The sequence below is a fragment of the Lepidochelys olivacea genome, assembly GCF_965140295.1.
Source record: "Lepidochelys olivacea isolate rLepOli2 genome assembly, chromosome: 13".
In the NCBI taxonomy this organism is placed as follows: domain Eukaryota; kingdom Metazoa; phylum Chordata; order Testudines; family Cheloniidae; genus Lepidochelys; species Lepidochelys olivacea.
Window position 1 is genome coordinate 12,653,542 of NC_140423.1, and position 17,261 is coordinate 12,670,802.

Consider the following 17,261-nt stretch of genomic DNA (forward strand, 5'->3'; position numbering starts at 1 on the left):
GTTTCAGTACACTTCTGTTAATGAGTGCTATGGTTTTGTATCTTACAAATTTCCCATTTTATTGGAACAGGTGCAGTGTTCTACCATCTGTGCCAGTGTTGCACTATACCAACAAACAAAGTGTTGTTTTGGTTCAGTGGATTTAAAAGTCTCCTGAGAGTAAAGAAATGAAACAGAAAGAATTTAGAAAGTGCCTAGTGAAGGAAAGGCACTTCAAGTAATGTGCTTTGTCACTCAAGTCTTCTCATAAATTACCTTCAACTATTTCCAAACTGTCTGAAAAAATTCTATCCATAGCGTATTAAGTTTCTGTTGCATCTCTGAGGTCACATGTTATTCTTTACCATCTTTATCTTCCTGGAACTGCTTCCAAGTTAGATTCTTTTGTTGTCACGCTGAATTAAATTTTATGCTGAGTAAAAACTCTGTCTTGTTTTGAAAATAGAAGAGCTGTGAATTTTCAATGTTCAGATTTTGAGTTTTGCTGATTCTGCCCTTTTAAAGATGATACAAATACTCCTCAAAGTTTGTAAAAGCTCATTTTGCAATGAGATCAACAAGCTCATACTTAGCTTATGGCTAAAATAACAACCACCACCACCCTTCTAGGTTCATCTTGAAAGTGTTTAGTCAGTGTGTCTGGAAAGGCTTACAGTTAAAGTGCCTGAAGGGTGGGGATGAGATATTTCAGCATGCAGCCAGTACTATCAGGTCCACCTGGCCTGGGAAACTATGCAGGCTTTGTAGTAGAGAAAAATCCTTTTACTTATATCTTCATGGGAAGCTCTTAAAAACCACACACTGCCATCCTCTTTTTTAAAATTAGCATGATCCTCATTTGACTATGTTCCTAATGAGGGAACAACTTCACATAGACCAAGCCAATTATCATTCCAGGGGTTGTTTTTTAAAAAAAGTTGTCTTTCCATTCACAATTGCTTTCAAGTAGAAAAGTTTCCTTTTTTTAGCCTGCATCTTAACAATGAGTCAGATTCTGCTCTGAATTACACCTCCATGCAACCCTGTCAATGTAATCAGGCCAAGATCCTCAATTAAACTGGAATAGCTCCACTGAAGGCAACGGAGTCAAAAAAATTGACAACAGCTGAGGATCTGGCACAGCGTCTTCGTCAACTTTGATGGTGTTGTAAATCAGGGCATGATTTAACTCCATGAATGCAGCCACTGGGCTAAATTCTGCCTCCAGTTATCACATCTTGTTGGAGTCAGTGGGATTGTAGACATCCTAACATTTTACCAATTTGTGGTCTCTACAGCTCAGTGGCAGTGAAGTAAATAAATAAAAGACCTGGAAGAAGTACCAAAAATACTTGTAAAATAACACGGCATCAATATTTGTGAGTAGTAATTTAAGTTAAGAGGTAAATTTATTTTACTTGGGGCCTAATTCATGCCTGAAACTCCAATTGACAATGGGAGCTTTGCTTCCAAGTAGAGATGCAAGATCTGGTCTATCATTTTAATAGCACTATACAAGAGCTAAAAATTATAAATAATGAATTCTGTTTCTTACAACTTATTAGGATTTGAATGATTATTTTAATATGTGATTTTTTTCTTATCATATGTCTATAATCTATAAAACCCAAAATGGCAAATATTCATAACTAGCAGGAACCGATCACCGGTATCCATTATGCTGGCATGCAGGAAGCTAACCAAACCCCCCCCCCACCCAAAACCTCCCAGTTTTCAAGAAGTTTAAAACTAATTGCTGCTACCATTCAAAAGACTCTGAACATTTCAGTCTTGCTACTTTTATTTATTTATTTATTACTATGCAATAATTATAACCCTAGGGGGACTCTCTAGAGATTAATAAAGAATACTGTCCATCACTTTTCCTGAACCTTGTGTGGTGCTATAAACATTCTGCTGGGTTTAAGTTCCCCTTTCTGAACATAGACTTAAAAATCCAGCAATTGTTAAGAGAAGGGAGGGGTTCTGTTGTTGTTTTAAGAAAAAATGTAACTTTAGCCTCACAGTCTGTTAGCTACATGGAACAATAAATGTTTATTTGAAACCGGGAAAATCCAGGGCTGCTGGTGGTTGGTTGTTTCCTTCTAGAGGAAACAATAAACGTGCCCACTTGTATTTTAACTGCTTTACCACTGGGCCCCCTAATGACACAAATATACTTGTGCTAAGCTTCAGTAAGGAATAGCTGAAAATAATCACTATTGATCTCACCATCCTTGACAGTGGAAAGAGAAGATTTTGACTAAACAGCCATTTAATTCTAGGACAGGGTCACTAAAAGATCAAGAAGAAAAGGAGTACTTGTGGCACCTTAGAGACTAACCAATTTATTTGAGCATGAGCTTTCGTGAGCTACAGCTCACTTCATCGGATGCATACCATGGAAACTGCAGCAGACTTTATATATACACAGAGAATATGAAACAATTTGAATATGAGAATATGAAAAAAAAGATCAAGATCTTTCCATACTTGGGCCCAAGTGGAATCTCTTATCCTACATGGTGAAACAGTCTGTCCACCGAGACAGGTGAAAAAGGGATGCTAATCACACATATTGTCAGATCCTGTTCCCATTGAAGTGAAGGGGATTTTGGTAACTGACTACAATAGGTTTCAGAGTAGCAGCCATGTTAGTCTGTATTAGCAAAAAGAACAGGAGGACTTGTGGCACCGTAGAGACTAACAAATTTATTTGAGCATAAGCTTTTGTGAGCTACAGCTCACTTCAAGCTCTTTCAACTCAGTGGCATGGATTATAATAAAAACTGCAGGAATTTTTGACTACATGACCCACAGAAACCCGTCAATGATTGTGCCACATTAAGGCCAACCCAAAGAATGAAGAAACAGGCATGTATTAAAGAATCCAGAATAAAAAATACTCCAGCAAGCCTAAATCTCTTTTAGGTATCAGTAGCCTTTACTTTGCTGACAAATCCATTTCATTATAAATGATGTAGTATACATGACTGCTTATTTAAGTCAGCATGTCCAAAGTTTTTATGATTTTTTTCCCTTTCTTTAGTGATAATTGGCAGTTAAAGTCCTAAGGCAAAGTACTACAGCACTTGAACGTGACATGTTGGCAATAGACTAAACTGGAGGAGAATGCTCTGTGTTCTGGTCCTATGAGGGACACTTAACTCCCCTTGTGCATAAATCCCATGGCCTCATTCGTGCACTGTTTTGAATAATGCAACACAATAGAGTGTGAATTATGTCACATTCATGCATTCATTTCATTCATCTCAAATTGACTTGGGGAAACTAGGGTACTACAGCAGCTAATCTAATACAAAAGTACTGCAATCAAAAAAATTGTACCTGAAAAAAATTGCTATTTGTTAGGGACTGACTCCAGGAGACCGCTTTGGTCCAATGTTAGTGAGAGCCTCTATCTTGTATATTATGCTAAACTGCTACAAATATGTCTCTCCCTATTCCCAGATGACCTTAGTAATAGGGGGTAGGCCAACAAAATCTGAACTCTAAAGGACACATGGCCTAAAAGTATTTCTGAAGTAAAACCCCCAAAATGGCCATCAGTGTGCGAAACCACCATCATTCCGTACACAATGCCTCAGTAGACCTATGCATATTTTTGTATTTTTAATTTGCCCATCTCAAAATTCCTGAGCACATATACTAAATTATTAAAATAGCACTTAGTTCATTGCTCTTTGTCAATGAAAATAATTAATCTTTATTTTAGCCTCCCTTCCCACAAAGGAATAAGCTATATGAATATGCCCAGGTATCATCTCAGGCAAAAGCCTGAGAGAATACTTGGGTCTTAGACTGAATAGTGAAAGTCTGTGCACTCTGAGCCAAGGGCTGTCTTCAGCTCCCAAACTTTCAAATCCAGAAAGCTGTGAACTGGAGTAGCCCAGTTGATCTGAATTGGCCTGGTGGCACACAAGAAGAGTGGGGTCTCAAATTAAAATGTGAAATGGGTCACTTAGCACTATTTGCAGTAGTGAAAGAGGCTGACCCCTCTGGTTGGAATAACTAAGATGAAATTCTGCTCTCAAAACAGCATTTTAAAGATCTTTTGTACATAATGCATCACGGTATGCAGTATTCTACATATGATCCCAACAGAGAAATTGCAGAGAAATATGCAGTAGAACTCCACAGTATGGGTCCAAAGGAAGATCTTTACTCTTACTGAGCTTTCACTTCCAGGGTAGCTATACCTTTCCACTGAATAGTTTGCAGTCCCCCTGGCACAGCAAGGATCTGTAATCTTCCAGAGACTGCTTGACCTAGAAAGATGCAGATATTTGTTGCTGCACAGAGGGGCTCAAAAGCTCTAATCTATTACTGTATCACAGCACAACTCAGAATGTATACATTCCAAGCTGTAAATTCTATTGATTACAATCAAGGACTGAGATTCGCATCAGTCACATATCTGATCTTTCCTGCTTATTTTGTAATGTTACGTGAACTACATTCTCAACAACACAGGAATTTGGGATCGAAGCTAGGAAACCCAACCAGCTGTATGATTTAAAACCTGGCAAACTGATTCTTGGATTTTTTGTGTGTGTAACCATAAACCATCAAAAGGTCTCAATCCTGCAAATCCTCAGGGCTTTGGATGCCCTCTGTGCTCCTCCCAGAGGATCTGTGTGGTTGGCTTCAAGATTTGGTGTAATGTTGGGTATACTCTAATTGCAATGACAATAAAACATTTAAGGAGGAATTAGATCTGTGTTATTTATCTGGGCAGGTGTTTGGAAGATGAAGGGAAAACATGAAAATAAAATTAAACATTTCAAGATAAAGAGGTCTATTTCCACACAATTCTCCAGTACAGTACTTAGTTAATATCAGTGCAGAAATGGGCATATTCCACTGACAGAAATGAGGCATATGAAGATTCCATCAACTCTCTTTTAAGGCTTGCCTTAAAATATATATGTGTGCTTTTAAAAGACTTTTATTTTGAACTCATGATGTGAATCTATGGTATTAAAGAAAGCAGAACAATCCTTTATTTAGCTGCACCTGCACCTTAATGCCTAATGAGTTTAGTCTGATGGAATCCAGACCTCAGGAAGGATTATAAATTCTCATTTGATTTCATTTACTTCTAAAATACCTTAAACCAGCTGTACCAGTCCAGAATCCAGTCCTCCTTTCTATACCAGTTTTGCAAATGTTGTTGCTTGTTGTAGTAGGTAACTTTATGCTATATAATAATATACACATACTAATAAGGAACAGAAGGCTGTTTGAAAAAAATAATCTAGTTCTAGTGGAAAGATAATTAGAGGTATATGAGCTTGAAAACCACTACCTTGTGAGTAAAGTTATTTTGCAATTTCTTCATGCTCAGCAAGAAGAATGGAGAAGAAATTAAAAAATCATAGTCTGAAAACAATGTTCTCTCCAGTTGGTCCAACAGTAAAATACAGAAGGGAGAAATGGCCCCAAGGCATAGTGTTCTTTCAAGTGTAATGATCCCAAGTTGCCATGAATTTATGATAAGATAACTTGTTTTAGTATTTGTCAGTAGCAAAAGATCTAATAGTTTCAAACTTTAATGTTGCTAATGTTCAAAAACTCCTGGGTAACATGTGGGATGACAGGATGTGCTGGTTTCCAGTATCATCTGATCTCATCACTTCCTGTTGCTGCAGCAATTCTAGGAAGCCAGGTGGTTCAGCACCATTCTTATGAAATCAGACAGGTAAGACTAGCTTTGCCATTTCAAGCCTAATGGGTAAATATGAGAAAGGGCACAAACACTTTGTTTTAATATCAGTCTCCAGTCTATGCATCCTTGCTTGCTGGAGTTCAACTCCATTTGGGAAGAATTTGCTGCTGCTCTAGACATAATTAAACCCATCTTCCCTCAGCCCTCCCTTTTGGTACATGTACAATGACACCATTGTTCAGAGTCCTGCAGCACATATGCTGACATTAAAGTGTTTAATCTTGTAGTACAGTATTCCATTATTTCTTGGACATCTGTACATAATAGAAATAGTCTGTTTTAAGGGATTTGTTGACAAAGAAATGGCTAATGCTGATGCATGTGCAGACTGAAAACATCTTTCCCAATTCCATCCGGCAATAGAGAGGTTGCTTCTTTCCAGTCCTGAAGCCTAGTACAGATGTGATATGCACCATTGCGATTAGCAATCTTGAATTTATAACAAGGAGTCAGTGTTTTGGAAGACTTTTGGAAGCTCCCTGCTTGGTTGTCAGCTAGGTGATGTCATTGGCAACACTATTTTTATGATGAAAAGCTAAAAAAATGAAGTTATGGTTAAGGGCAAAACATTAACTCCAGAGGTTTGTTTCCCTGTAGCACAAATACTGAACCTCATGAGTTTACAGCAATAAGTACTAAGTAATTCTCAACCTCCTGTTTCTAAATGGTGACTCTTGGGGTTGGAAATCAGGACTTGGGGGAGAGGGTCTGTTTGTTCTGATCTTATTTTATGCTATTGAGCTGAATCAGGCCCCTGGTTTCTATGCTCATCTGTGCCACTGATTTACTGTGCCATTTCAGATAAGTCACTTACCCTCTCTGTACCTCACTTTATCCGTATGTATAATAGATGTAACAATAACGACTTTCCTCAGAGCGGTATTATGATGCTTAATTGTTGCAATACATTTTGAGATTCTAAGATGAGAGTACAAATTATTTATCTTAAAATTATTCCATTCCATAGAGTAATTGAGTACTGGCAAATGGTGAGCGCAGCACACAACCTTCTGCAAAGGGCTGTATTGCACTGTCCCTGAGGGAGCATCAGGAGTCACAATCACTGTGTGACTGGTTAGTGTGTACATAGGTTGCCCTCTCCATCAGGATGGTGCTCTGCTGGAGTGCTGGCCACCCTAGCCCAGGGGCTAATGCAGAAGGGGCACATGACAGCACTCCTCCTACTTCTTTTTAGGTGATATGCTCTCCCACAAGGTGCAGGTACTACTGTTATGATCTGCCCTGTGCATGCTGCCCAAGAGGGCTCCTTGTGGAAACCCTCTCTCCTTGCTCACTCATGCAAGGGCAAATCAGAACCAGGCCATGGAAAAAGGAGCTGAGGACTATTTGCAAGTTACTGGCACAGCACTCAGCACATTGCAGGTGCTACTAGGATGATGATAATAATATTAGAGGGAACTTGTGATTTTAAAAGTGGCAAGATAGTGGCAGTTGCTGATGATGTGATGTATTACGGAATTATAAATAAAACACGGTATTTTTCAGTAAACTTATCTCACCAATAAAAATCAAGATTGCATTTGTTTTTCTTTAGTTTTCTCCAAGTAATTCAGTCATTTTTAGAATGGCTGGAGAGCTCGCAGCAGTCCGATTTGACAGCATCCTCCAAATACTGTATTAGCACGGTTATAAAAAAAAGGGACATTTCACATCAATTATTCACAGTCAAGGGCATTTTCTCTCCTCAGTTTCCAGAATTCCCAATGTAAGGTATTTCTTTAACTGCTGTTTCAGCTCCCTAATCTCAGTATGTTAATCTTTTAGCCAAGAGGACTGAATGAATTAAAACCAGTCACAGATCCAAATTCTTGCCACTGTAAATTTACCACAACAGCCCTGTAATTTTTGCTGTGAAGTGCAGTGTAGAGGGAACCATGTGCCTTTAGTAGACTGTGGCTTGGAATATCATTATTGCAATCCCCTTTATACTCTCTCTTCTGCTTAGATGAATATAGCGACGGATTCAGCACTTCTTGCTCAGCCAAGATTCCCACTGGCTTCATTGAAAGTTTTGGGTATGCAAGGAATGCTGAATCTGGCCCTTAATTTGCTTTCTTCAACCTTGGACCTCACTAACTTAAAGAGAAGGGGCCAACATTTTTAAAAGTGACTAGTGATTTTGGGTGCCCAGCTTGAGATACTTTAAAAGGATTCTGATTTCCAGAAAGAGTACCCCAACTTCTAAAAATCAGGCCCAATGAAGGTGTCCCAAGTTGAGCATTCGGAAACTGAGGCACCCAAACCCATCACTTTTGAAAGTGCAAGCCTCTGATCTTTTTAAAATGAACTTAATGCAAGAAAGCTTCTGCTAAGTTCAGAGTATTTCGCTAATTAGATTTTTTTTAGTATTAAAATTGTGCAAGTGTGCAAAAAATTGTGCATGCAAAAATCAAATAGATGTATTGATGTATACAAAATTATCTAATTGAATGTGCAGTTAGCCAGTTTGTGCACTTAGTTACCCTAAATGCTTGCACACATAAGGCAGGCAAATATGTACCAAAATGATCTGAAAATCTTAGCTGTAGTGATCACCTAAGAAACAATTTCTATTTCTCATAGATCTGAAATTGCTAAAAGAAAAGATTTCTCCTTCCCATTTCAATCTATACCTACTTCTGTCAGCGGGGTCAATGACCATAGGCATACATGGCATATGAAAAGATATTAAACAAGATGTTTGATGCCAAGATGCGGCAGATTTTTTCACTGGCCTGTGTCTGAATCCCTGGTGTGTTTCATAGGCAACTGTGTAGACGATTCTGGAGCAGAGACTATTACATGTTTTATAAGCTGCTGGTGGGGTGGTGGTGTCTTTTGGAATCTATTTTCCTTTGACTTATCTTTCAGCCTCAGGAATTCAGGACCTTTAATCTATTTGAGATTAAAGTCCTTCACAAATCCCTCATGGCCTTTTTTGGGATAAAAGAAGTTACAGGCATCCTACTGCACATTCCTTTTGGCACTTTTTTTTTTTTTTAACTTTGTGAATTGGAAAGAAGCAACATTCTAATTTCTCCATATAATAGAAAGTCATCATTATATTTAGAGATCACTAAGAGTTCAGAGGTTTTAATAAAATGCCTTATACAAAAATAATAAACAAATTTTCTAGTGATAATTTTGTCATGTATGTTTAAATATTCAAAATACTTTCCAAATGCACCATCAAAACATTCCAGGAGGATTAAAGTATGGATTTACCAACCCATGCAAAAAATCTGCTCACCCATTCTTTACTACGAATACTAATTATAATAATACCTAGCTGTGACATAACACTTTACATTGATGATTATGAAAAACTCATACGTTTTACTTGTGCATAAAAATAATTACTTTCTTTAGGTGAGCAGAATTTTGCAGTGCTGAATTAGGGTCTGATTCAAAGCTATGGAAGTTAATGGAAAGACTCCAGTTGGCTCCAATGGGCTTGGAATCAGATCCTTAGTGCCTTTGAATGCCTTTTTTTTTTTTTTAAAGTTCATATGAATTGTTGCAAAATTATTCCTCTGATTCATGGTACCTTTGACTTACATATTGAACTTGTCAGCACTACAGTTGAAATAATGCTATTCGTTTTGTCCTAGCAGGGTTTTAGCACAGTTTCTTTCTGCTAAATAACATACATGCTATGACTGTGCCCATACTTAAAACTCTGGCCTACTTGGCATCAGGTATCAAGCACAGATCCCCATCGTCCATGTAATCAAAGGAATTGCCCTGTTGATGTCAGAGTCAACAGAGTTTAGTTTCTATTGTAACAAAGCATGACTGAGTATAACACAGGCTGACCATGCTTTATTACAACTAGTATTGAGCATGGTTGGCTCTGTCTGTACGAGTGGGACAGTCATTTTCCACATGGGTGAATGTGTCAAGGGGAGCAGTGTTTTGAAACATGAAGTCAAACACAGCAGATTTTTATATGTTCATACCATGTAGAATGATGCAATCTATAGCACCGCTGTAAGAAAAAAACCTCTCTCCACACACTAGTTAAGAAAACTGTGCTCAATCTCTGCTAAAGTGTTTGTTAACGCTGAGGTGAAGAAAAGAGTGAAGTCTGATATTTTCTCCTCTTAACTTAGGCCATGATCCTGCAAACATGTTTCAGACTTACTCTTTTCTTCTCCTCATGCAATTGAGTCATCGTATGTCCTCTTGAACACAGAAAAAAAAATTGCTTCCAATGAGAGCAGCAGTGCAGGAGCTAAACAGCTTCTCTGACCTTGTTGCGAGACAGAGCTATAGAGGAGGTACAACTTTGAAAGTTTTACATAGATAATAATTAATAAAACAAATGTTGATGTTTTGCTTATCCCTTCCCTGCCTTCAATTCTGACATTATTATAGCTGCTGATATTCTTTTGAGTTGCTTGAGTTACAGCATAGGCTCTAGTTCTAACAGTTTTCAAGACAGCAAACACTAAAATTGGATCAGAATCAAAATAGAGGGAAAAAAGATGTAATGATAATCAGAATGATGTGATTTTTAACTGTGATTGCAAAGGAGCTTAAAAGAGTTATGCACCCAGTTCCTTTGGAATTCAGTGAGAACTGGTATGCCTAATCCCAGCCTTAATGTCCTATAGCTTGAAAACCTCTAGGCCTGGAAACAAGATTTCTAGCTTTCCAATGAGGTACATTTACCCTAGACACAGAGATATCAGACATTAAAATGTGGTCATTGGTAGAACTGCTCATTTGGCTTGAGGTGTAACACCTAGAATTCTTGAATGTTTGATCAGGGTTATTTTCCAGCTCTGTTAAAATGAATGTATTTTGATATTACAAGTGTTATGTCTAAAGCAATAAATTTAGGGCTGTGTCGAAACACTTAGAAATAATCTGAATCTGTTGAGCAGATTTTGCAGCTTTCAAATGCCATGGATTCTTTAGCATTTGTATCTCCAGTATTCCCATACATCTGGATCAGGTGCTCAGTCACCATTACGACTGAGCAAAACTATCCAGTGTGTTTTCTTTTAACTGTTCACTGTCATTTCATGTTATGCCACATTGCCTCACTTTGCATCACTGCAATGCAGAAACATAGCAGGTCCGAAGGAACATAAATCATCAAGACTTCACAGAGAACACAGGCCCTTTCTGTACTGGATAGTCACACAAAGTATTATTCAAATTGTTGATAGAAAATCAGAGGCCAGATTTTCAAACAAACTAGATTTACTTCTGTGTTTCCAACCAAGGCCCGACTCATTTGCTATGGAATGGGAAGGGGGGGAGTTCTGGCCACCTCCCAACTTTTCATATGCTCCACTTTTTACCCCAAACATTGCAGAATATAATATAATCACAATAATGTTTGATATGGGGACACAACTTTGCCATTCCCCTTTGCCCTCAAATTTTTCTGAAACTATGCCCCTGGAACCCCCATATTTACCTGCTACCATGACAACTAAGGTCTGCTGCTCTGTTCTGCTCCCCCTCCGCAAACACTCCACTGGTGTCCTGCTCCTTCTGTCATGACCCACTGCTCCTTAGTTCATTGGTGCTAGGATTTCATCTGTTCCTCAGCGTCTCCTTTCCCACTCAGACAAAGGCACATGTCAAAGGAGTAAAGGATTGCTAGAAGATCATCACCTAATGTTGCTGCAATGAACTGCAACACATGTTCTCTTGAAGCAATTACAATAAAGGGTTCATGGGGTTCTTCTTAGCCCACCCATTCAACTCACTCTGGATGAGTGGATTTTGAGGCCTACATTTAACCAAACATCTCATTTGCACACACAGTTTACATAAACTGAGTATATGCACATGCAAATGGAGAGAGGGTTGCATTTGTATATGCAGTTACCTGAATGTAATGCATACTTCCATACACAATTTTACTGGATGGTTTTCTTTTTTAAAGGCAAATAGTTACTAGGGTACATTCTCCCATTTATTTTTATATGGGTTGTATCCTCTTCTTATTTTATGTCCTCTCTTTGACCCAGAGCAGGTGCAGCAGGGAGAGTGGCAATGCCAGCTGCCTCTCATATTGTCCTGCCAATATGTCATGGTAATTCCATCATCTGTGTCTCTGCTGAGGTTTCCAACAAGGGAGCCAATGGTTACTCTAAATCTGTAGGTGAAAGCCTGTATTTAATTATATATCCCACAAATTTCCATAGACAAGGTAGGCCACCAGGACTTCCAAGAGAGTCACTGAAATATATAATGGCTCATGAACCCCTTAGATTAAATCCCCCCAGAATGCCTCAAAGGTTCTCATGATGGTGATGGTCTGTTATGTCAGCAGGGATCACTGACATTTTATGGGCCTAACAGAGAAACTACAGTCACATGCAAAGAGCTATAACAATTCTATTGTCTCACTGTAACAGTGAACACCTTTCAAATAGAATCAGACCATTTTTTCTTTCCTTTTCTTGAAAATACCTCCAGCTAACACTTCTCATGCAATTAATCAGAAATAGCCATATTGCAGTATTGTCAAAGGTCTAACTAACACCCACCAAAAATAGTAAATTCAAAACTCCCCTGCTCACCTCATGCTGTTGTGCTTAAGGTATTGCTGGGGTCTAACAAACAGTGCCTGATCTATACTGTACCATATGTGCACAAATATCAAAGCACAGCACCATGAATTTGGGATAGGATTTCAGCCTTCATTATGAAGTATCTTGCTCTTATGAGAACAAGGTCAAACCCTTAGCATTATTTTAGCATAGATTTTGGTGTTTAATTATGTAATAAGATTTACTGCAGTCATCTAACAGATGTTGATTCAGGGTCAGTGTTTCTCATAAATGAGTTCTGAAAGGATTTGTTACTTCTGGGTCAGCAAATACGTCCAGAGTGCAAAGAAAAAGAGGGAAAACAAACACTGAGTTGAAGGGTTTCTTGGGATTCTTTCTTCAGTTACGTATCCACATATTTTCATGATTTTAATGACTATATAGCCATAGGAATGTTTCTCTTAACACTAGAGATGGCCCAAACCAAAACCCTATATCCAAACATCTCCAAAGTCTGGGAAAGTTCAGAGTTTGGGGATCTTAACTTCATGACTCTGGGCCATTGATTTTTTCATAGTAGTGGGATTTAATTATCATAGGACTCAACAATGCATGCTTTAGTTGCAATCATAAGAATTTTCCTTTTCATATGTACCCAGTGAGTCAGGCATCAAACAGCCATTTTTGCATTTGAATGTAGGGTACGAGATGTCCCAGACTTTGAACAGCTGTGTGCCTCAAACATTCAGGACAAGCTTGTTCTGAGCAGAGAAAGTAAGTAGCCCGCTGCTCACTGTGTGTGAGATCACTCTGACCCCCCAAACCCAATTCACAGAGGATAGTTGTTTGTTATAGCCCCTAGATACAGGGCCCAGTGCCTTAGCTCAAGTTGTAGAGGCCAATGCTTTCGGATCCAGACTCTCCAGTTCACTCTATGAAGTGTTGGCTAAGATGGTGGCCATCACACATGCATATTCATACTTAAAAACACCCATTCCATCTTCCTTTGAAAATTCATCCATAAGCGTTTTTGGAAGTAGGTATATCTGTATATCCTGCTGTTGGAACTCTCTGAAAGACACCCTACTACCAGTGAGCTTATCCAGAAATAGAATAAAACACCCAATATAATATCAGTGACTCAATCGTTGTGGGTACAGGATCCATTCTGTTCTAACATCTCTCTCTCTTTCTCTTTTTATTTTTTTACTCCCTTATAATTTATGCACAAACAAATTCCTTTGGGGCTGAAATTATACTCTGTCAGTTTAACAGTGAACTTTATTTTGCCTGGAATAGTTTTGTGGAAACCAGACAAGGCATTTTTAATAATCTTGTACTTAGCACTCATGTAGCACTTTTCATCTTCAAAGAGTTTTAGATCGTTAATGAATTCTCACACCACACCCCGTGTTCAGATATAGGGAGACAAAGTGACCTATATAAGGCTACATTGGGCATCAGCAGCAGAGTTAGGATTAGAACGAGTGGTTTTGGAGCAATAATTGTGTTCATTCAATACATGCTTAGAATGCCCAACATGCTAAAGCATTTACTGAAATTGATTGCCTCTGTCTTGGAGAGGTTAGAGGGAGTGAGGGGTAGATACATAAAAGCCTGCATTAAGCTGAATCCCAATTATTACTGTCAACTGTAATGGTGTGTCCCTTAAAGGCTACCATACAGCAGTAAACTGAGAACCACAAAATTGTTAGTAGATATAATCTATGAGTTGAAGAGGAAGGTAAAGCCAACTGTAAAATAGTATTGGACTCACTTCTGTGGATGTGGTTGGATTTACTATTTGATTCCACAAGACAATCCACAGTCCATTCCACTGCAAGGGAGTGGCTCACTAGTGCTTCATCAGTAACTGTAATATTATTAAACATATGTACAATATAGCACTGTAAATTTAAATAGCACTTTATACACTGATGATTGGATCTCTCACTTGGTGTGAATCAGGAATAATTCAGCTGAAGTCAGTAGATTTACATCAGTGCACAAAAACTGCTCTCCGAAGAGAATTGGGCCCATCGAAAAGACCATTGTTGCCAAGAAAATCTTAAACTTAAAATTACCTGAGTTGTGCATTTAGAAGCAGTGAGGTCTATTGGACAGAGCACTGGACTAATACCTAGGAGACCCTGGTTCTAATCTCAGCTCTCCCACTGACATGCTCCATGACCTTTGGCAAGTCACTTCATCTCCTTGTGCCTGTTTCCCCAACCTTCCTTTGTCTATTTAGATGTAAATTCTTCAGAATACGGACTGCCTCTTACTCTGTTTGAACAGTGCCTAGCACAATGGAGCCCTTCTCTCTGTCTGAACCTCTAGACATTACCATACTATAAACATTTGCCATTACTATTGCTATATCAGACACAGTGTACATTGTAAGGGAATATTAGCTGTGGTCCTGTGTACTCTGTACCAAGTTGGACCTAAGTTCTGCAGAAAGGCTCCTGCTTTTATTCTCTAGTGGCAAGTTCTTCAGCAGCCCCGAGTACAGTAAAAAAAAAAAAAAAGACTTAATTAAATTAAAAAAAGACTGCATTAATTGTTAAAATTAATGATAAAATAGGCACACTGCACACATTTCGAAATTAAATTCACTTTATGCTGCCTTCACATATTCAGTCTGCAATGTGCCACACATTAAAAACCCATAATTGCAATGTAAGAGCTGCTGCGAGGAAGCTAGAAGTTTTGACAGTAAAGCAGTGCGAAATGGGGGCATTTAACATCCAGGAAGGTTGGGAGGTGATTTGCATTATTGGCACTCCAGAGGCAGAGGTTTTAACACAGGGATGGGGCTAGGTCTCCTCTTTTCCTCCCTCTTGCTGGCCGAGATGGAGGTGACTTAAAAGGCTTGTTGGGGGAGAAGCTTGAAGCTTTACACTTCAGAGTTAACACTCTGATAATGAATTTGATACTTTACACATCTCAAAGCTATTGTCACAGGGTGTCAATTTGCAGACTTAGGAAGGCGCTCAAATTGAAGGTTTTTTGTCACAGCCTTTATGGGCTAGAATTGCTTACAGATGAAAGCTTAAGACATTGTGGAACAGAATTCAGTAATTTCACTGGTTCTGCAACAAATTCCACTGGTGCAGAAAATCGGGTACTAGCATGAGAAAGGTTGTCAGAACTAGAACATCTTCTGCTGGGATTTCCAGAAGCACTCAGTGTTGGTCTCACTCTGCTCCCATTGTTTCAACAGTCAGTGCTTCTGAAAAATCCCACCCTTCACTTTTAGATCCTTCACACTGCAGCTTGTACATTGCTAGTGGCAAATGCCCAGAAAGAGTTATCAAGCAGAGCTCTGCCAAAAATCATTACAAGTCAAAAGTCAGCATCACTCAATGTACTGCATGATGACAACTGTTTCAGCAATCACTCGTTTCATATTCCACATGTGCTAAAACTAGTAAGAAATTAACAGGAGAATGCAGTGAAGTAGTCAAATATTCATGCCTTCTTCTGTTGGGGCTAATTGCAAGCTACTTGATAGAGAAACTAAACAAAAGCTGGTGGCTAATAGGCTGTTTTTCTGTTTCAGTGGAGCATGACAGAGAATTCCATCATCAGCGCTATCACCATCGGGAGTTCAGGTTTGATCTCTCCAGAATCCCAGAGGGGGAAGCAGTGACTGCTGCCGAGTTCAGGATATATAAGGATTACATCCGAGAACGGTTTGATAATGAAACATTCCAGATAAGTGTCTACCAGGTACTGCAGGAGCACCCAGGAAGGTGAGTGACTGAAAAAGAGCATACAGAGTATATTGTATAACTGTCAGTGAAAATACAGGGCTAAGTTCTACTGCTCCTAGTTAATACAAGGTTGCCAACTTTCTAATTGTACAAAACTGAACACCCTTGCCCCTGCCTTCTGCCCCACCTCTTCCCCAAGGCCTTGCCCCCCCACTCACTCCAGCCCCCTTCCCTCCATCTCTCGCTCTCCCCCACCCTCACTCACTTTCACTGGGCAGGGCCAGGGGGTTGGAGTGTGGGAGCGGGTGAGGGCTCCAGCTGGGGGTGCGGGCTCTGGGATAGAGTTCAGGGTGCAGGAGGGGACTCACAGCTGGGGTTGAGGTGTGGGAGGGGGTGCAGGGTCTGGGAAGGAATTAGGGTGCGGGAGGGGGTTCTAACCTGGGGTAGGGGGTTCGGGGTGTGGGTTTAGACTGGGCAGTGCTTACCTCAGGCGGTTCCCTGTTGGCGGCGCAGCAGGGCTAAGGCAGGCTCCCTGCCTGCCCTGGCTCCACACTGCTCCTGGAAGCAGCCAGCATGTCTGGCCCCGTGGTCAAAGGCAATGCCAGGTGGCTTGAACGATGCATGCTGCCTGCGCCCTGCCCCCGCAGCTCCCATTGGCTGCAGTTCATGGCCAATGGGAGCTGCAGAGCTGGCGCTGGGCAGCATGCAGAGCTTCCCTGATCACCCCGCGCCTAGAAGCCAGACATCGTGGTTGCTTCTGGATAGCTGTGTAGAGCTAGGGCAGGCAGGGAGCCTGCCTTAGCCCCGCAGCACTGCTGACTGGACTTTAAATGGCCTGGTCAGCGGAGCCACCAGGGACCCTTTTCAACCGGGTGTTCTGTCGAAAACCAGATGCCTAGCAACCCTAAATTAATACCAGTGTAAATCCAGAGTAACTTCACTGAAGTGAAGTAACTCTGGATTAATATAGTGAGGTAACCATGAGCAGAATTTGGTTCCTTTAGAAAGTACGTATAGTTTGTTCCATTTTAGATATTGGAAGTGCCAGAGCTTCAGGAAAAATGTATTTATATAATTTTATAGTTTGGTTTAGAGATCATTCATTATGCTTGAATGCCAACAATGTTAATGGTCTACAGCCTGACACCATTCAGTACTCTGATAACCCTTTGATTGCTGTATGTGGTACCTACTCAGGGCTTACAAAGCTTCCTGCGGTGACATTAATTGCAGTGTGAACATTCAGTAGAATGGTTTCAGAGTAACAGCCGTGTTAGTCTGTATTCGCAAAAAGAAAAG

At 39.8% G+C, this 17,261-nt stretch overlaps 1 protein-coding gene across 1 annotated transcript in view; it reads left to right on the forward strand.

Moving 5' to 3' along the window:
* BMP7 (bone morphogenetic protein 7) overlaps positions 1–17,261 on the forward strand; it is a 57,895-nt gene that overhangs the window by 9,265 nt on the left and 31,369 nt on the right. Inside the window, exon 2 of the mRNA XM_084645738.1 lies at positions 15,809–16,001. Coding sequence (XP_084501864.1) covers positions 15,809–16,001 — 193 coding nt within the window. The remainder of the gene's footprint in view (positions 1–15,808; positions 16,002–17,261) is intronic.